General features: G+C 43.0%; 1 protein-coding gene across 1 annotated transcript in view; it reads left to right on the top strand.

The window, feature by feature from the left end:
• Positions 1–21,079, top strand: part of plxna2 (plexin A2) — a 160,649-nt gene that overhangs the window by 113,229 nt on the left and 26,341 nt on the right. The window contains exons 14-22 of the mRNA XM_020617764.1: positions 2,406–2,557; positions 5,624–5,741; positions 7,263–7,399; positions 9,084–9,251; positions 10,727–10,820; positions 16,542–16,781; positions 17,849–17,992; positions 18,580–18,814; positions 20,900–21,042. Coding sequence (XP_020473420.1) covers positions 2,406–2,557; positions 5,624–5,741; positions 7,263–7,399; positions 9,084–9,251; positions 10,727–10,820; positions 16,542–16,781; positions 17,849–17,992; positions 18,580–18,814; positions 20,900–21,042 — 1,431 coding nt within the window. The remainder of the gene's footprint in view (positions 1–2,405; positions 2,558–5,623; positions 5,742–7,262; positions 7,400–9,083; positions 9,252–10,726; positions 10,821–16,541; positions 16,782–17,848; positions 17,993–18,579; positions 18,815–20,899; positions 21,043–21,079) is intronic.

Genomic DNA, 21,079 nt, shown 5'->3' with positions numbered 1-21,079 from the left:
AGATGGTGCCAACAGAGAGAGACATCCCCAGGCTGTTCACGTTGATGGCCATCTTTCTCTGTCTCTAGCAGATTATTATTATTTCTGGAAGTTTCTTTCTCCTGGATTAGAAAGCCTCTCTTCTCTATTTAGGTCATCTCACCCTTGTTTAGTCTTTCTGTGGTTGCTGCCAAATCCTGAAGAAACATGTGATGGAAAGGGATCAATACTCAGGTCCCCTGAGCTGGAGAGAAATAGAGTCTAAGAGTGGGAGTGGGGAAGGCGCCGTGCGAGCTGACAGGCTGTTTGCTGGGAATTACCTTCTATTGACAGTGTGGCCGTGCCAGGTGACCAGCAGCACTGCTCCTAAAAGGCTTGCACAGGGGGCATGTCATGGCAGCACTGGGTGAGAACAGGGGAGCAGGGTGTGCGTGCACATCCAGTGAGGCTTCCTCTTCCTCTTCCCTCTGAAAGTTGGTGCAGAAAAACAAACAAGCTGGTGCTCAGAGGAGGGTGTGCCACGTATCCTGAGGGAGATGAGATGATAAAAGACAGAAAGCAAAAGAAGGAAAAGAGCTGCAAAAAGTATGTCTCAGTTAAATATAAAGAGCTACTCCACCCATCTTAATATTATCTACAGTCCATGACTGCAGTAGGTCGACTCTGGTCTATAAAAAGGTCATTTAGATCTGGTTTTCAAGCAGTCAAATCACGGTCTCATGTAGAGGGAGACTCCTTTATAGATGTAGTTATTTGTGTACAAAAGGCAGACAGAGACAGTCTCTCCTGACTCCCAGCCTAAAGACACTGGTGGCGTGAGCCTTTGAAGTTGTGGTTTTTCTTTAATCCGCTGATGAATCAAGGCTCTGTCTGCCAGTGGGGAACTCAGTCAGATGGGTTTCATGCATGGATTAGACTGTCTTCCTGTGCTCCGGACATCGTGGGAAGGGCTTCATTTCCGCCTCAAGGGTGGAAGGAAGAGGTCTCCCAAGCTTTTAGCAGGTCCATCTGTGATACAGCATCACCGCCCTGTCACCATCCCCGCCTCACCTGTCATCCATCAGGGCTGATAGGACTGAATAGAGTGGCATCCACATTCCTTCTGCTGCTCATCCCATTTTCCCTGCTCTCTTTTTTTTTTTTTACACTTTTCTCTCTCCCATCCCCTCTCCCCCCTCCCCTCTCCTTCTCTCCTTCTCTCAAGCCCCTTACATTGCTTACGTAACCATCACCAAGTCTACTCGAATAACTGCTGCCATTGCCTGACATGGTTATATTTAGCTATTATGTTTCCCCTCTTTGTACCCTGCATGCCCAAGCAGTGGTAAAAGATTCATGTATTCAGCCCCTTCAGGCGGTGCAGTGACACACTTACTTTACATCCAGAGCAATTAATGTCCACTCAATCTAGATTACAATCCCGGCATCCCACGGGGAAGCTGCAATGCCCTAGTGGGTGTCAGAATAGGGAGGGGACCTCTCCAAGGGTCGCCATCATTTGGCACCTCATGGCTTGGTAAGCGGCCACACCTGACTGCTGGTTCTTTCCTTCTGTTTGCATGGCCAGTAATAGCATATTGATTGTTTACATAGCACTAGCAGTTCCACACAGCAAAGTGACAGTCATCTCCTCCCCACTGCCCTCCTCTTTCTTAGTCTCCTCTGTCTCCTTCTACTGCACTGTCTACCAAACAGTATTGTCTGCTCTCTTGGTTTTTCTTTAGCTTCCTCTTCATTTTTCTCTCTTTCTGTGTTTACTCATTTTTTCTTTCTCCTCCTGCTTTTCTCCTCTCTTGTTTAAAGGGCTGGATGATGGCCAGGTCAGAGCCTCATCAGGGCTAGAAGGCATTGTGCCATCCTGTGCTAAGGTCACGCTGGGCAACCATATTGTGTTTTATGAGTAGGTGATCTGCACTAAGCATTAATATGGCCCCTCGTTAGATTCATCATCCATGGCAACAACAGTAGTTCTGTGTAGGAGGCTTTTCACAATGTTAATAATCCATCCCTTTTTTTTTTAATTCTGATGTTTCTTTTATTGGACTTACTGCTCTGTTGTATAATCTAGATGAAGATTTTATAGAAAACAAAGAAGTTTAAATGCGTGAGCTTGTGTCATTGTGTGTGTATAGATGTGATGCTATATTTAGAAAGAATGTATGTGCCATTAGGTACTGCTGTTTTGAGCATGTTCTTGGCACAGTGACTCATGGTATGTTCTGACATTTTGTGGATGCAGGCAAGGGCAGTTAATTGCTTTTACAGCCACCTGGACCAAAAGAGCATATTTACCCTTGAGCATCGATGGAAGCCAGTGCCCCTTTACTGTATGATTTATATAAGACAAGTTCATAACTGGTGAGGAAAACATTCTTCACAACACATTTATAAGTGTCTCCCTGACTTTGGCCATTTATGCCCTGTAGGTGACACCAGTTGCTGGACCCCCTGAGGGAGGCACACGGGTGACCATCCATGGCACGAACCTCGGTCTGGCCTTCTCAGACATGGTGGGAAATGTGGAGGTGGCAGGGGTGAGGTGTACTCCTGTAGAGGACGGCTACATCATCGCTGAACAGTAAGTCACACAAACAGGATGAATATTTTACAAGTATTGTTCTTAGTCATCTGCTAGTTGAAAAGCAAAATGCAGTTACTGCTGATTTATAATTTTTCCTTCAAGATAACTGAGTGCAGTTGGGAAACAAAACATCTTGCTACCAAATAGGTGCTATAAGATAATAAACATGCAACAAATCAGTTGCAGGGCTTTGGTAGACTACGTATGGGGTGTAACAGCTAACAAACTCTGATCCAGATGTATGTGTTGTGTCAAAAAGCTGCTTTCCCTCCATCTCTGCCTTAATGAAGACTGGAGCAGGTCCAGCCAGTCTGGCCCTGACTGTGCTCTTCTCCCCTTGCAACACATCAGCCCAGTTCTCTCTCTGTAGCACATCTAGTCAGCAACAATCCCATAACAGCTGTGTGTGTTTACTTCTGTTTACCTGCCTAATTGTCCCGTGCTGTGCATACATCATGTTTAAGCCTGTCCCATTCACCCTGAACTAATGAAACATGGCCCATGCTTCACAACTTGCCCATCCTCTCTCTTGGCTCGATATGCAGATGTTTAAAACCCAGTTGTTTAACCTCTCAGGTGATCCATACCCTGCAAGGGAAAGGCAACAGTGTACACACAGGTAGCTAAGATCCATCCCATCCATCTATTATTTATACCACCTATCCTGAAGAGGGTCGTGGGGCGGCTGGAGCGAATCCCAGCTGACATTGGGGGCGAGGCGGAGTCTAAAATGTTTCACCCTAAATATATATTCACACATTAGATTGGGGTTAGGCCAGATTGCCTTTAGATATTGAGCTTTGTTAGTGGCACAAAGTTGTTTATGGAAATAAAACCCCAATAATACTTGAAGGGTGCTATGCAGCAATAAATAAATACAGAACAAAGTAGTCATTTTGTAAATACTATAGGTTTAATGATTACACCATGGAAAATCAACATGTTATAAAAAATATAAATGAGTGGCCACTGTAAAGCTATTTTTACTGTAGAAACATTATTGTAATATTTGTAGAGTTTTTTTTAGTAAAGACAAATGCTCAGAAATAAAAGGAGCTTTATTTTATTGTGACACGTACAACGAAATTTCATTTGGAGCCGAGGGCCCCAGGCCGCTGCGTTAATACGCGTCGCCATCACAGGCTACTTGGGGGGGTTCAGTGTCTTGCCCAAGGACACTTTGACATGTGGACCGACATTCGAACCCTCAACCTTCCGGTTGGGAGATGCCTGCTCTACCTACGAGCCTTGTTTTTCAGTTACTGTGAAATTTTCTGCTTTCCAATGACAATATAAAGTTTTGAATATAAAGCTGTGCACTTTGGCCAGCTGACACACACATACACACACACACAGGCTGTCACAGTCATGGCTCTCAGAGGAGCCTTTAACCCTAATTCTTTCCTTGGCCTACTTTGGTTCTCTCTAAGAGAACAGCTCAGCACAGCACCATGGCTGTATCTCATGCATCTTTAGTCATATTGTGCTGTTACACTACATATGTCACACACACATCCTCTCATGCACAAATGCTTGCACAATTGCAGCTTACTTACTGATTCTTTTGTTTTTCCAGCCTGGTCCTCTCAAATACTTGAGAAGCATCATAAACAGCAGTGATGACATTCTCTTCACTGGGCTGTTGTAATTAAGATTCACTATGTGCCACTTGGCTGTAGGGGACAATTTGTCAGCAGCACACTGATCTGACAGCACTTTAATGCTATTGGGGAATTCATTTATATGGGATGTAAAAAATAGACTTAGTGAAATTAAAAAACTAACCTATGACTCCTTTAGTCTAACTTTGAAGGAGTTTTCATGATGATGGTCTGAGCTAGACCATTAAGGGATCATATTGGCTATAGGTTCATTATATGCATGTCCTTATCTGACTGTTGTTGTTTGTTTTGAATCCTAATTCAGTCGCCAGGCTTCCTATAATGACTAGACTGGATCGGACAAAAAAGAAAGATGCATACATATTTATATCTATGTCTTTTATGTTACTACTTCAGAGGGATGTGTGGAAGCCATGATGGCTTTGAAGAAAAAGTCTCAACTTTTGTGTTTTTCAGCAGCCAGAAAGTACATTTCTGCAGGCAGATACTATTCTGCAGTGTTTCATAGTGGCCACACTAAGGCTTCATTACTAAGAATTCAGTTTAAAAGTAGCCCTCAGGCTTTATGGGAAGAGCAGGCCTCTTGAAGACACAATTGAATGTTCAGCTTTGAAAAGTCAAATGTATTTCCATTAATACGTAGCTTCAGAAAGGACCAGTAGAGTGGGCCTTCAAGTGGGGAAGCTAGAGAGTCGCTGTATCTCTGAGGCCTAGTAAGATGAAACTATCGGCTCTGTCAGTGAGTAAATCCTCCTTTAGCTACCCTCTTTCATGTAGTTCATCCAACAAAGTTGTCGGCTGTTGTTAGTCAGACCTGATCGGTTCTGCTCCATCCGCCTCACCATGTACTCTCTCTTTCTTTCCACTCTGTGATTGCTTCTTGTATTACTCTGTGGCACTGCCGATCAATAGATGTCCTCCTTTTATTATGTCATTTGATCTAATCACCTGCAGCGCTGGGTGACACCTGATCACATGGTGTGATAAAGCTGTATTGATCCTGCTGCGTGATTTACATTAGACGTATCACACCGGCCCGGCACCAGCACCGCTGGGTGCCTGGATGTTGGTGGGAAACGTACTTTGCTCAGTGTGGAATGGTGTGTAGGAGTGCCAAGAGAGGAGGAGCACTGGTCTCATTTAGAGACTGTCATCGAGGGGGTTCTGGTCGATGTCTGGATCTGTCCCGTAATGAAATGAGTGAGAAAACAAAAGAAGATTGCATTTAGAGTGGAAGATAAATCGATATCAAGTAGAGAAGTGTTTTGATTACTTTCTCCCAACTTCACTCAAGCATTCAAACATATCAACAACTTTTGAACTTGACGGCATTTTTAAGAAAGATAGAATTCTCTCTAGTCCAGATAGATGATTTATTTTTAATAAAACTCAACTGTATCACGTGCGGTAATTTTAACAAATTATTTTGTGTCTTTTGAAGGATTGTGTGTGAGATGGAAGCAGCTCCTGCAGACAGTAGACCGGGCCCAGTCCAGCTGTGTGTCGGAGAGTGCAGACCAGAACTCAGGGCTCGCTCCTCACAACTCTACTCCTTTGTGGTATGACCGTAATCACACCACATCGCTCCGTATCCTCGTTTAATAAAACTTATGAAGTGATGAACAACAGAGATATGATAAAATGAATCAAAAGATTTAGGTGGTTTGTTCTTTGCTTGATGTGTGTGTTGCCATGCCTGCCTCCACAGTGCAGTTAGCAGCACTGTGTGTGCTTACTTACAGTTACAGCATTCCTGATCTGTGCAGGTCTCTAGTTGTAGATGCTATTTGCCTTTATATAATCTCATACACTGTGTTTAACTTCTGAGTGTTTTCCCAGTTGCGAGTCAGGCTGCTCTTTGTATAATGGATGAAAAAACAATCATCTATTTTATGTTTTTTTTGGTCATGTCTGTGTTTTTGTTATTGAGAGCTATCACAGTGTTTATGTGTCTTACAAATTAGGAAATGAAAATAGCAGAACAAATGTGGTTGGATGTTTGAGCAGGGTCATATGAGAGAGGGAGACTAAGAGACGGATGATAAAACAATGTTCTAAAATAACAGGCGGCACTTCATTTGGTACAGCAGGCAAACGCTGCCGGCTCCCAGTCCTCACACATTCACATGCACATTTCTCTGTCTGCCTAACCCACTGCTAACAGACAGTGTACTTTCCATTTTGCTCTCTATCACACCTTGACAATTAGCACTCCCTTAACAATTAACAGCAGTCAGTAATTACTACCTGCTTTAGCCTTCCTCCTGCAAGTCACACTTAACTGACAGCTTTGAGTTTTGTAGTAAATCTGTGGCTACTTCTTCTCACCAATATTACAGCTGCTATACTGGGAAGCAGTGGAATTCCTCTGGGAAGACTTCACGGAGCCTGGAATTGGCACCACTTGCAATTGCTCTGTGTCACACAAACCTTTAAGAAAAGAGAATAGACCATCACAGATATGTTCTTCAGTTCTCTCGACAAGACGCAGTCCCTGTGTGACTGTCCTTTCAGCCAGCTACAGTGGAGTACTTGGCAGCAGGGCAGCGTAAATGACATGTAGTTGTTTTTAAATTGTTGTTTTATGTTTGTGCACAAAGAGGTGTGTGTGCTTATCTGTGTATGGATGTACTGCTGCATGTGTGTTTCTCCGTATGATGGGCTGTCTGCTTGGATATTTCTCCATCTGTCCGTCTGGCAATGACTTAACCGCCTGCTGCTGTAAACACTGGTTATTTTCAGACTGTCTTTAAAAAAGCTTCACTCAGACACAACCCAGCAGTGCACAACACACAGCAGGAGGATCTCTCAGGGGCCCTAGCTTTATCCCTTTTTCTCCCACCAGCTGATCTCCACCACCATCGGCCTGGCAATATGAATAACTGTAATTTGCTGGAGATTTGTGTTAATACTTGATGGTTTCAAGCAGCATCACAGAGATACCACCATTTTTACTCTTGAAAATATGTCTCTTTTAGTCTGTCTTTTGTTTCTCTTTCTTTCTGCTCCTTTGCTCTACCTTTAATTTGCTCTTTCTGACAATTTGTACCTCTCTTTCTCTGCAATTCTGTGTTTTGCAGACTCCAACAGTCACAGGTGTGTCCCCTAGCAGAGGTCCAGAGTCTGGGGGCACCAAAGTAACAGTAATGGGAGAAAATCTTGGCGCCGGCAGCAGTGTCAGTGTTCAGTTTGGAAACCAGACATGCGAGTTTTTTGGGTGAGACTTCTTCTTCTTGCATCCATTTATACCATAAAAGTGCTATTAGCAGCCTATAAAGTTTAATTTGCTAAAAGAGTCGGCATGATTGAGCTTCGGTTTAACACAGACTGTTCACAGAGAAAGGCTTTTTATTGTACTTGGAAAAATGGAAATATGGAAATGTTCATTTTCAGTAAAGTGCAAATGACAGAATTTTTAATTCTTAAAATGACAATATAATGTGAATATTAGCGAGTGAAGCTAATTTACACTTATGACTAAAAAGTGTAAAAACAAAAAAGTATATAACAGGAACATTTATCTTTGTTTTCTCTTTCTTTTCTTTATATCCTTGTTTGATTCTTTTTTGCATTTGCATTTTGCAGTACCTAGTACAACATTTATGCCTAATACATTTTGATAATATCACAATTCGTTGACTGAGTGTTTCCTAAACTTTTTTGAGCTGCTGCATACATCACTGTCAGAAAGTGTTAGATCTATGGCATGCTGTGGGCAAATGGGAAAAAAGAGCTCTTGTTCCCAAGATGATGTGGATTATTTCCATTAAATAAGCTGCTATATCTCACAGCTTTCTTGGACTTTTTCCCCTCGATATTACTGAGAGCCCCCCAGGGCAAAGCCCCTCTCTCTCCCTCTGTCAAAAACTTGTGTAAATCTTAATAAGGTTTTGATGACCTACTGCATCAAACCATGTAATAATAGCTTCCAGACAAACCTAATGCTCCTATAGATCTTTGTTCTTTTTCACCCGCCCCCCTCCATCTCATTCTTGCTTTCTATCAATCTGTTCATCTGTTCTGACACCCCTGGTTTTTTAATTCTCTCGTCTCTCACTCTCACAGTTTTCTTCGCTCTCACTCCACCCATCCTTCCTTCCCTCTCTCGGTTGCTCCCACTTGCCCTCCTTCTACTTTCCACTCCTGTGAGCAGCTATTTTAAGCCTCTGCCACAGTAGCCTGACTGTAATGTTGTAAGGTTGAGGAGTCAAGCCAGCTCTAATGAGATATGGAGCTAATTACTCGTTTGTGTTTCTCCACTGTGTTCCCGGCATGGGAGAGAGACGAGGACGGGCCGGTTGTTCTACTAACAGCTCGCCTCTGCTAATGAATTGGGACACATTCAGGGGTTTGGCAGGTAGAACATGGAGGAGGAGGCTCATACTATACAGCAGTAATGGGGGTAGTGTTCATCTGTTTGTGTGCACATACTTGTGCATTGAGCCATGTGAGCTTGTGTGTCTTCAAGTCTGGATCAGAGAAGTTGTAGAAAAACCTGAGAAAGTCCATGTTTGAGGTTCTGTATTACAAATGTCTTACAAGTAGCTATTTGAGTTCTTATTTCTTTTTATCATGGAGAGGCAGGTGTGTTCTGCCATGTTCAAGTCAGACAATTAGGGAACAGTGCTGGTAGTACAAAACACATAATAATCAGTTGTTTTACTACAAGTGGTGTTTTTTGATCATCTAAATAGAACCTTTACATATTGTTCAGAAAAAAAGTGAAAAATCATGCATTTAATCTCATTTGAAGTGATATTTCAGGTAACATTTGAGAGGGCATCTTTAGTCTGACTTTTCAAACCGTGCAGATACTTGATGCATCCATGTCGTTTTTCTTTACAGGCACCTATGAGGATTTTAATCATTTTATGAATGTGGGCATTCTGCTTCACTTGTAGACGGACCATGACGGAGATAGTGTGCTACTCTGCCCCGTCTCTGTCTGGTGTTGGCCCAGTGCAGATCAGTGTGAGTGTGGATCATGCCCAGATCAGGGAGAGCCTCACTTTTGACTACATAGAAGACCCCACCGTCCAGCGCATTGAACCAGATTGGAGCATTGCGAGGTAAAGTCATAACACTTGTCATATGGGAAGCACACAGCATCATATACACTCAGACTGTACATGTGAGATGTTATTTTATTCATACCCTTTCAGCCAAGCATCTATCAAACAGACAAGGGCTTTAAAGAGCTTTAAAGTCCGATGCAAGTCAATATTACCCTTTCAATTAATGTTCAGTTCTCTTCCAATTAGTCTGGGTCTGATAGAACTGCCACAGCTCACAGATTGGAGAGGACAGTCACTGGTGAGACTGAGATTCTCCTGCAGAACCCAGTGTTGACCCATCTGTTGAGCATATTTGGCAGATCAATAGACATACACCATACACTATTAATTAAAAGGAAAAGAGGGATGAAATGAAATGGTGGCTTAGTAAAACAGTGTGCTATCAGAGGTGTGAACCTGCAGCAGTCGCTATGGGCCTAGAGACAGAGTGCAGGGACACTGCAGAAGAAGTGTGGTGGCACAAAGGGAAAGGAAGGTGGAAATGAAGCAAGACAGGGATACAGAAGGACATAATACTGGTCATCTTTGCTTACAACAGTTCTTTTGTACATAGGACAAGAGAAGACCTTTAGTAGTAGTTTGCTGATATAGCTCATTCTTATTTAACCAACACAATGTGTCTTCTTAGAAACCGGGAGTCTACGTAGATAGAGTATTTAGACGTAGAGAGAGCAAGAGTGGTCAGTCTTATCTCCAAAGCAGCTAAGCATATAATTTAATGGGCCTATAGACAGCACAAGGTCCATCTACAGTAACTCGTCCACATTATTACACTGAACCTAAGGTCTTAGTTTAATTTATTTGACCCAAGCAAACCAGAAAAAAACACATACTTATGCACATACAGTGCACACTGTGTATGCATACTGCACATACATATTACTGGGCCAAAAGGCAGAGGCAGAGACTACTGCTTTTTGCACTAATCGCACTAAAACTAATACATTTACTATTACAACATTTATTACTGCAACAATTCCTGTTTGGCATTTTTTCTTCATCATGCAACACTGACGGGCGCAAAAAAATAAATAGCTAAACCAGCAGCAGCCCAAACAGCTGCAGGGAGAGCCACACTTCTAACAGTTTTCCTCCTGCTTTGTGCCGCTGTGCTATCAAGCCCAGAACTACCACTGCATCCTTATGTGCTTGAGCGGCCTTGGTATTTCAAACACAGCTGATTGTAGTCAGTGAGGTCAGTTATGTCTAATCATCCTGCTGTCCAAAGGCTATTGTCTCCCAAAAGAAACTGGGGATAAGAGTTGATTTTAAGTACAGCAGGGTTAGAAAGTTTACTTGAGAATGTGCCTTTGGACTTCTTTCTCTTTTTGTTTCTGTTACTTTCCTTCTCTCAATTTTTTATTACTTTGTGAAAAAAGATAAGACAGGAACAAATTTAAAAAGTTATTTGAGGAGCATGCTTATTCAAATCTGTGGAACAAATTGTGTGCACTTGACTTTTTCTTCAGTGGCCACACCCCTCTGATGGTGACAGGGACCAACCTGGACGTGGTTCAAGAGCCCAGGATCCGAGTCAAGTACGCTGGCCGAGAGTCTGTCAATGTAAGAACCACTATGATGTCTTAACCACAAAACTAGTGTTGTACAGAATGTGCACCAGAAAATGCTCCTGGGTGCTCGACTCACTAAATACTGTTGTATAAACAAGCTAAGTGATGTTTAGCTTGGGTAAAAAAGTGCTGTCTCCCCCAACTGCCCGCCCAGCTCCCTGTGCTTCCTTAACTTCCACGTTTACCCAGTCGTCTCAAGCGCTCAATCCAACATCTGAATAATGCAGATAACAGTGAGAGTGGTCTACATGCACTATTTAACAGAGTTTGCTCTAAATTTTCTTCAGGTTAAATCTCAGCCCCTACCTCATACATCCTAAACAACATTTTCACAATAAGATTTTCAAACTATGTACACATACTTTTGCAGTAACCGGATGGAGGACAGGGGAGTTGGAGGGCGGGTGTGTGTGGGTCAGTGGGGGTAATGTTGGAGGTGGGCATGATCCGGGGCAAGGAGACTCCTAATGGCTTTCAATGGAAGATTAACTGCGGTCAAAAATCTTTGGTCAGCACAAAAAGGCCTTGTATAATCAAAGTCTCGACTGTGGGAAATCGTTACAAATTGCATTTGAGCTGATGTCCTGGGGGGTCTATGTTTAATTAAGAGGATGGGATTTTCTCTCAGCAGTGCGGGGAAAGGTGCGGGGGGCAGATGAATGGACTAAAGGGGAGAGGGGAGTAGGAAGGATAGAGAGTGAGAGAAATCAGGAAGGGGAACAGATATTGCCAAGTTTTTCCACAGAACTTTTTAGAGGAAGATGGGGGCAGATGAATGGACTAAAGGGGAGAGGGGAGTAGGAAGGATAGAGAGTGAGAGAAATCAGGAAGGGGAACAGATATTGCCAAGTTTTTCCACAGAACTTTTTAGAGGAAGATGTTCTTTATTCTAACCCCCGTAATCAGCATCACAACCCACCGTATACTGCCATCCACTGCTCTAATATATGGTAAAAGCTCCCATTTGCAAAGATATGTGGCAATTTAGCACCTAAATCTCACGCTGCATTCAGAGAAACTCAGAGGAAGGAAGCACAATGAAAAACCTCACCTCAGTTTTAGAATTTGACAAAGACATATCCCAGAATGCCTCTTCCCCCTCTGCAATTTCAACTTTTTAGTAGTCTGAAATTGGCCTTAAGTGTCTCACATTCTTAGTCAGTGTTCATGTTTTAAAAACCATTACCCTGCCTTGGGCTTGTGCTACAATGTTTCCCTTTGTAACTTATGAAAGAGCAGAAGTAAAAGACAGGTCTCTGCTGTTTTAGGATTGGAGAAGAGAAAAACGCTGGATGATTGAGAGAGTTATGGAGACCCGGTAAAATGGGATTTGACTCATGTGTGGGTGTCCTGCTGTCTGATTTGTCAGTTTCCACAGCTTTGAAAGAGAGTTGTTCATCTCCACCCAGCCTCGTCTCTTCCAGCTCCCCACCTAGCACCTCTCAAACGAAGCCCATGTCACCGGCTTGATTGCCCCCACAGTCACAGAGAACGAATTTCTATTAAATGCTAAGGTTACAATTATCCATCCTTCATCCCATCTCCCCCTCTCCAGCCCCTTCCCCTTTTGTCACTGCAGGAAGGCAAACAGCAGAGCAGCCTATAGCAATAAGAGCCACTGTCTGTCAGCCAGCCTTCAAATGATCACCTGTCTCACTCTAAATTGCTTCTCTTCTCTCCCTCCCTTGTGTCACCGGCGCGGTTTTCACAAAGAAAGTGGGACACACATGAAAAAAAGAGACAATTTTCTTTGTGAAATGCTCTGTATCTGTCACCAGACTCACAATTGAAACATTTATCATAATCTTGATTAAAGCTAAATGGGTTATTTTCCAGCTCTGGAACATTTCCCTGTCTCAGAGAGATTTCATCTACCACATTTGCCACACTTAAGATGCCCAGACTGAGTGTCAGGCTTGCCGTGTCAGGTGCATTTGCAGCTGCTGCTCATCACAGAAAGTGTTCAGCATGAGTGTGCTAAGCTCCTGTCACTTCTAGGCCAATCAGGCTGATTGTCTGAGCACTAGAGGAGGATGCCGATCAATTCCAAAAGCAATAATGGGATGGATAATGGACACTCACAACTTACAATTGACAACAATTTGCATGCTCGTAAGAATTCAGTATTGTAAACCATATGCCAGAGTATAACAATGGCACACATGTCAAACAGTTTCAGCACCATGAGTGGCTCATTTAATCATCACAGAATCTTGAATGTTCAAAATCTACGCTGTTTCCTTTTCAGCGTGTCTGTTGTGTAGGTTTGGTTTTGATTTTAAAAGACGAAAAGCCACCTCTTAATGCGTGAAGCAGCACTCACCAAGAATGTTTGAAATTAGTGATATGCTCTTCCTGCAGATGATTTTTTCACTTCCATCTTAGAGGAACATAAAACTACTGGCTGTGGCTCCACAGTAACCACACGGTCCTTGTATGGATGAATCAGAGCTGAAGTTAGAATTAATGCCAGTGTTAGCAGTTGGTCAGAACAGCGCACAGGCAGGAAAACAGACACAGTGTAGGAGTAACAAAATACAGGAACAGCAGAACGGCCAGTGACTAGCTACTGAATGTTAGCCTACGGGTGACCTTTCACTCCGCGACCCCTCCCGCACTTCACCTACACACATCTGTAGCCAGGCTATCTTATCCCTTGTTCCTCTCTTGCCCCCTCACAGCCATCTCTCTCTCACTACTGCCCTGACCAGAGACCTCTGAATGCTTGAGTGGGCTGTAGCAGCACAGTAGATCATGGTAATGTATTCAGCCAGAGGGGTCAGAGTATTACTGCCTTAAAACACCCTGACTCTATCCAACACTAGACAAAGAAGACAGATGAGGCCAAGATTCCAATTATTTTCTCTATCTGTTGACCTCAATTCAATTTATCAATGCTGAACAATGTGTTTCTTCTTTCTCCACATGGCCTAAAGGAAAGGATGCAACCTGCTTTTACAGTATATACTCTGTATTTGGCAATACAAAATCCTTTTGGAGTGTAAAAAAGCATTCATTAAAAACATACTTAATATTCATCTGTTGATAGGCAGAAGTCACACAAAGGTGCCACAGTGTTCTTTTACTGCCCTACCTGCAGTAGAACCTTTTCTTTATCAGATCCCACAGTGTCCCATTTACCCATTGCTATTTACTCGCTCATCACTTTAGATTTACATACATCACACTCTGTGCCACACAGGCTAAAAACTATCCTACATGATGACAGCAGTTTTTATCCTGACAGGATTCAATGAGGAGAAGGATTTATTTTAAAAAAAGAGAGAGAAAAGGGGATAGAAAGTGAGGACAGTTTAGAAAAAACCCCACAGTATCCATCTCAGACAGAGCAGATGGTAGTCAGAGCTGTAGTTGACTTGCAAATGCCTCACCGTTCCAGCGTGACAGTCACAAGGATGCTACCGGAGCATCTGGGCCTGCCTGTCACTTGTCACCATGCCAACAGTAGGAAAGCAGCCATATCAAACTTAACTTGAACTCTTTAATCCATTAAACCTTTTAATTTCCATATGCTGATCAGAAGAACGTAACGTAAGATGATCTATTCCTATACACTGAATATATATTATGAGAAACAAAAAAAAAAGATTCATTCCTCATTCAATCATTTCTACAAAGCAGTGTGTCACTGTAATAGTGTGAACAATGAGGTTACCACACATTGTTTTACTTGTGACTTTGTTAAAAGTATGGCTTTTATACATGGATGCTTGATTTTAGGAACAGATGTTTTTCAGATTTTATTAGTTGCTTCTAGCTTATAGTGAAGTGTGAGCCCGTGCATTGTAAAGCTTCTAAAACATTTTCAGAAACTCGCATCACTCTCATTAGTGGTTAATGTGATTTCACAGAGCCTCGACTTGATGAAAGTATGTCAGGAGCTCTATCTGGTTGTGCTTTCTATTTTTAAAAAAGCTTATCTTCTCGCTCTTGTCATATGCTGCCACTGTAGCTTGTAAAGTGAGAATTCTATAGAAAAATGTGACGAGACCACGGAGAGAATTCAGGCCTTGTAGTGCAGCTACAGACTGGAGGAGCTTTTGGATGTAGGCAGTGTGTTTGTTTGACAATTGTAATATTTGAATCATGTTTTTTCACCCATAAACCTGGGTTTCTGGCTTACTTAAAAACACCATAAATCATATGGAGCTGAAACGATAATCTGATTAATCAATTCATCACTTAATCAATTCATCATCAGAAGATTAATCACCCTATTTATTAATCAAAAAAACAAAACCTAGCTTACCTAGATATATGGATTTGTTATCTCACTGTTGTAAGAGGAATATATTTGTCTTTTGGGTTGTTGGTTAGATAAAACTTGACATTGTCACCTGTTTGTAGAAATGATATCAGCTATGTTCAGTGTTTTTTGACATTTAACTGACTAAATGATTAATTGAAATTAATAATAATAATTAAAATGCCCTGTAGTTGCAGCCTGACACATTACACACGGTCTATTCAAGTTTGTGAATCATACACACATTCAACGGGACCTCTGCGCTCACACCCCAACAACTCACTTTACCCCATGCTGGCAATGTGGTGGTGTAGCTCTCACAGAATACGTTTGCATTCATCTCGCTGGCTTGCTCCCGAGCAGCAGACAACAGGTAGGAGGCGTGATAGTCGCTAGCATTCACCAGCTTTGATGATATTTACCTCTAATTAAGTTTCTTCCCTGGAGAAAGAGCTAGGAGAGAGTGAAGAGAGATAAAAAACCTCTCTGAGCAGAGGGCTGTGCAGCAATCAATCCTCTCTCCCCTTCTCTCTAGAGCTGAGGCAGGGAGGATGGATGGAAGACAGGTCTCTCATCTGGGCAAACTGGGGAGAAGTAATAAAAGAGCCATAGCTCAACCTCTACCTTAGGAGGAGCAATGCTGCCATTCTTTGTGGTTGTTGTCCTCTAGTGTTTTTCAGTAAAATAGAAGCAGCAATTTATTTTTGATTTCACGGGGGCCTCCTCTCCAATAAGGATGGAATTAATGACAGCCTATAAATTTTTTCTGAGGAAGAATGAGGATTTTATATACCAATTATTAGGCTGGTCACCTCCCTGCAGGGTTCATGTTGATACCATTGTGTGTCAGGTAAGATCATACTTTAGGTTATAATAAAAGGGCTTCTGCTGTGATTAGCATGGGAGGGGTGGGGAGTTACCACTCCTCCTGCGGAATCCCTATCAAGAGATTTCGGAAGCACAATTTTTAATTTGGGGAGGTGACAGTGGTGCTGTGAGTAGAGCAGTCGTCTCCCAACCAGAAGGTTGAAGGTTCAAATCTCGGTGCCTGCAGTCCATGTGTTGAAGTGTCTTTGGGCAAGACACTGAGCACCCCCAACCCCATTGGTTGAGTTGGCACTACAGATAGCTGCCATCGGTTCTGTACCAGAAGCAAATTCCTTGTGTGTGACATACTTGGCCAATAAAGGTGATTATCCAAACAGAAGGTTTTCTGACAGGTCTGCTTGGAACTTGTATGTGTTGTGTTTTAGAGCCAGTGAAAAAGAAAACCAAGCGTTTGAGCTGTACTAAACTGTTTCAGTTAATCTTGGATGACTACATTGTTTCATTTCAGGGTGCTCAGGCTATTATAGCCTCTCTCTGTGCAACACATCCCCTAATAGCATCTCTCAGAGTGGATTTTCTCCATAACACACATTTCTGTCCTGTATCTTTACTTCCTAGGTGTGCAAAGTAATAAACACTACCAGTATGAGCTGCTTCGCTCCCTCCCTGATGGCAGAGTACCATCCAGGTCTGGACACCGTAAAGCACGCAGACGAGTTTGGGTTCATCTTCAACAACGTGCAGGCACTTCTGGTCTATAACAACACCAACCTCCTCTACTACCCAAACCCTTACTTTGAGCCACTCAGCACCACCGGTGTCCTGGAGCAAAAACCAGGCTCACCCATCATTCTCAAGGTACAGGAAATACTGACTAGTATGCATTTAATTCCACAGAACTGGTTTAATCCCCAAAGCAAACCTGCCACAGTGTTTTTAGGCAAGATGTTGAATTCACTTCTTGCTTGATCTGAATATGAGCAACAGCTAGTGCTGTCAAAACTGGCCAAAAATTATGTTTGATCATTTGTCCTAAACAATTTGTCCTAACCATGGAACCATCTATTTTGGCACAAACTAACACAATGAGAGACATTATTACTTGTAAATGTGTATCCATTATAACACAAATGTTTTTTAAAGATTGACACACCTGCACATTCTGCAACTAGGGATATGGTACTGTGGTTTCATTTCCTGACAGAACAGTCTGAAGCCTGTCCATTCAACTATACTGATTGCCATCGTGTCCTTGCATATGAACGTGGCTGTTTGGCTGGAGCTCAAGCTGCCAGGCCGTGCTCATTTTGGTGCATATTTTTGAGATGTGCCCTCAGGTTGCTAGTGGTGGAATGGAAGGCTAACTCAAGCTCACATAGCTTACACACAGTGTTATCTCGAGGTTCCACAGTTTTGCAATCTCCTGACCAAAGTCCAGAGTATTTCAAAACGGGGCTTGTAAGGTTGTTTGGAGTGCAAATCACTCTCTCTGCAGCTATGGTGAGTTGTGAACTCTGTGCCATCATTACTACATGATGTAACGCTGTGTGTGACTCCTGTCTGTCACCCAGTGCATTCAGTGAGGTGGCCCAGGCTCATGTGAGAACAGCCATGGTGCTTTTTTTTAACAATTGAATATTAATTTTCACAATCAAATGTCTGTTTCGTTTTACTATTCGAATATATTTTATTCTTAACTGTTCCCACTTACTGTCAGGGTGAAATATATCACTTTCTTTGAGCTCAGCATGAAACCATATAAGCCCCAGCTGTACCCAAACCAAGGCATCTAATTTACAGTGTATTTAGGTGACATATTGTCCTCGTGGGTTGTAAAAATGATCTGATCTTCACTGAGCCACAAGTTTGTGTCTGACTTTTTCTACTGATCTCACACCCTTCTGTTCATCTCCACATGCCCACAGGGCAGAAACCTGGTTCCCCCAGCATCAGGAGGGGTGAAGCTTAACTACACGGTACTGATCGGAGAGACCCCCTGCTCTGTCACTGTGTCTGAGAGCCAGTTGCTCTGTGAACCACCCAATCTCACTGGACAATACAAAGTCATGGTCAGTATGGGGAATTGTTGGCCTGGTGTTTCTTAGTGTCTCTCTTCCTTAATTTCTCTCCCAGTGTGTTTCTGTCTGTCCCTGTATTTGTGATTTCTTCTTCATAACAGTTGGCCTCCAAACTCTTTTATTTGTGAGCTCATCATTGTACATTCAGCTAAAGTAAAGGGGTCAAAGGGAGAACACCACGAGTGTGCTCTAGCTGTCAAAAGATTCTGCCAGAGCACACTGCAATTATTTTTAGTTGCCTGTTCGCTTATTGGGTGCAAGCCCTAGACTATTTTGCTCTCAGTGTCAGTGTGTAGGTGGCTTCATGTGTTTGCGCTCAGTATCAGTTTCACCAGTGTTTAACAATATTGTCACAGGATATGTTTGCAGACCTTGGTTTAAAAATTGTTGTATATCATTTATCATATTTTATATATGTGATAGGTCCATTAATCCAATGTTTTTGAAATATGCATAAATTATGCATCTCACCTTTGTGTTTCAGTTTTAACGATCTTCTAAACTATATAGTGGGGAGTGGTACATTTTATACAATATAAATAACAAAAGATAAAGTGTGGGTATGTGTCTCTGTGCAGGTTCAGGTAGGTGGTCTCCATGTCTCTCCTGGTGCGGTCCACATCATGTCGGACAGCCTGCTAACACTTCCAGCCATCATCAGCATCGCCGCTGGTGGAGGCCTCCTCCTCATCATCGTCATCCTCGTCCTCATTGCCTACAAGCGGAAGTCACGTGAAAATGATCTTACCTTGAAGCGCTTGCAGATGCAAATGGACAACCTGGAGTCACGAGTTGCCCTAGAGTGCAAAGAAGGTTAGTAATAGGACAGGAAAGTCAGCCTGCAGACCAAGTGCAGAACTTTGTAGGAGTCTACTGCTTGACTTCAGATTGTAGAGTGAGGGTGATTATGGGTCTACTTTCCTTGGAATATCAATGTACAGGCTGTGGTTTTAGAAGCTGCTCTGTCACTTTTGTAGTTGAATGGGGCTGATAAATGTGTTTCACTTGTTCGGGATGTCATCACATAACAGGCAAAATCTGCCTTTGTGCACATATTACAAGTAAATACATTTCTGGTGGTCTTTGTGTTAAATAAGGCAGTGAAAATGTCTCCAAATCTCAGCCAGTGAGTCATCTTGGTTATATATTACAACACACAGAATCAGTCGGTTGGCTATGCACATGTCCCATCTCATAATATAGAGAACCTTTGCAGTTCTTGCTAAATTCTAGCAAGAATTGCTAGCCCCAGCATGGTAGTGCAGTGGTTAGCATTGTTGCTTCACATCAAGAAGTTTTCAGATTTGAACCTCATGACTAACCTCGTGGTCTTTCTGTGTGGAAGTTGCATGCTATCCCTATACCTTTGTGGAATTTTCTCTGGATACCCCAGCTCTGCCTCTGGCAGTCCACAGACATGCAGGTTAGATTAATTGGGAGAGTAAATTGCCCATAGGTGTGAGTGTGAGTGGTTGTCTGTCTCTATGTGTCAGCCCTGTGATAGAGTGGTGACCTGTCCAGGGTGTACCCCGCCTCTCGCCTGTGGCGTAGATAATAGATGGATGCTTTATACAAACCTGCACATAAGCTGGCATAGGAATACAAAGGTTCTCATTACGAATAGTCTTAATGAGCATTTTATTCATGTCTTAATTGCAGGGCCAATTCCAAATTTATGTTTTTTAAGCATTTCGAAAGATGTCAGTTACCTAACACGCAACTGCTTTGAACCACATTCCTCCCTTGCGGTTCAGGGTTAATAAAGGGCACACTAATCCATCTGACCTTTGACCTTCTACCCAGTGGGAGGACCACAGATAACCTCAGGCTGACCTCCAGTCTAAACAGCAATTTACCAAGACTGCTTTATGTCGCTGAAGTCAGTTCCACATGAATGCTTTTACGTAAACACTGCAGATTGGCCCCTTATGTCATCATCAAAGTCATTGCAGCCTATCAGTGAGATGGCAAAAGTGAAGTTTGTGTTTGACAGCGCTTAGGGGATTTCAACAGCCAGAGAAGACCTTATTACAGCCACCCCTGATCAGCTCTCCCGGTGTTATTAAGCAGTGGAAAAAACATCTTATTCTACAAACTTCTGGCATGGTCAAATGATGGACAGTTAGACAGACAGGTGGGCAGATAGACAGAGAAGGCAAAATAAGGGGAATCAGTCACGCACAGACAGCCTGGGGAAAGGAGAAGATTAATGTTTTAACCATTAGCAGTGGCCAGGAGTGTACTGCCCCGCAGGGTGGATTTAGATGGGTTCCTTGGTTCCTCTTTATTACTATATACTGTACACTCCATGTGTGCCTGTAAGCCCATGCGTTAGTGTGTAAACCCAGGAATCGCAGGGGGGCTAGGGGCCAGGAGGCGAGGGTTAAGACTAGCTGGAGATGGGAGAGTTTTAGGAGGGTGTTAGGGGACTGCTGCTGCTCTTGTGATAGGCTGCAGACAGGGAGCCTCCCTAAGGGCGGCAAAGCAAAGCAACAGAGCTGAGGGCCTGAACAGGACTCAGTCAGGATGGAGCCAATTAACTAGTGCTCACCTGCAGCCTCACACTGAGATGGCACACACTCTTTGGGGCCTTAGCTACAGCCAATTTACTGGCTGGTAGATTAAAAGTGTATGTGTGTGGGGTGAGGTGGGGGTGGGGGGAGTTGCTGAGCAAGCTCTATATTTTGTAAAGGAGAAATGTGAAATATTGAGTTTTTCTGGCATGAGGACTGTCTTGGGCTTTAGCTGTCAGCTTCATCATGATGATAGTAAACACCCTGAAGAAGAGGAGGATTCACATATTGTCCTTGGGGATTAAAGAACAGTTTTATTCTCATGCTGCATGTCTCAAGTATTCCGTCCAACTGGCCACTCTGTTTTGTCTTCCTTTTCTCTCAGCCTTTGCCGAGCTACAGACAGACATCAATGAGCTGACCAGTGACCTGGACAGAGCTGGTATCCCCCATCTGGATTACAGGACTTACGCCATGAGGGTCCTCTTCCCCGGCATAGAGGATCATCCTGTCCTCAGAGAACTGGAGGTAGTGAGAGACAGAAAGGAGAGAACGAGAGAGAGTG

The sequence above is a fragment of the Monopterus albus genome, unplaced genomic scaffold (assembly GCF_001952655.1).
Source record: "Monopterus albus unplaced genomic scaffold, M_albus_1.0 scaffold194.1, whole genome shotgun sequence".
NCBI lineage: Eukaryota > Metazoa > Chordata > Actinopteri > Synbranchiformes > Synbranchidae > Monopterus > Monopterus albus.
The sequence above is the reverse complement of the archived record's forward strand: the minus strand, read 5'-3'. Positions and strand labels throughout refer to the sequence as shown.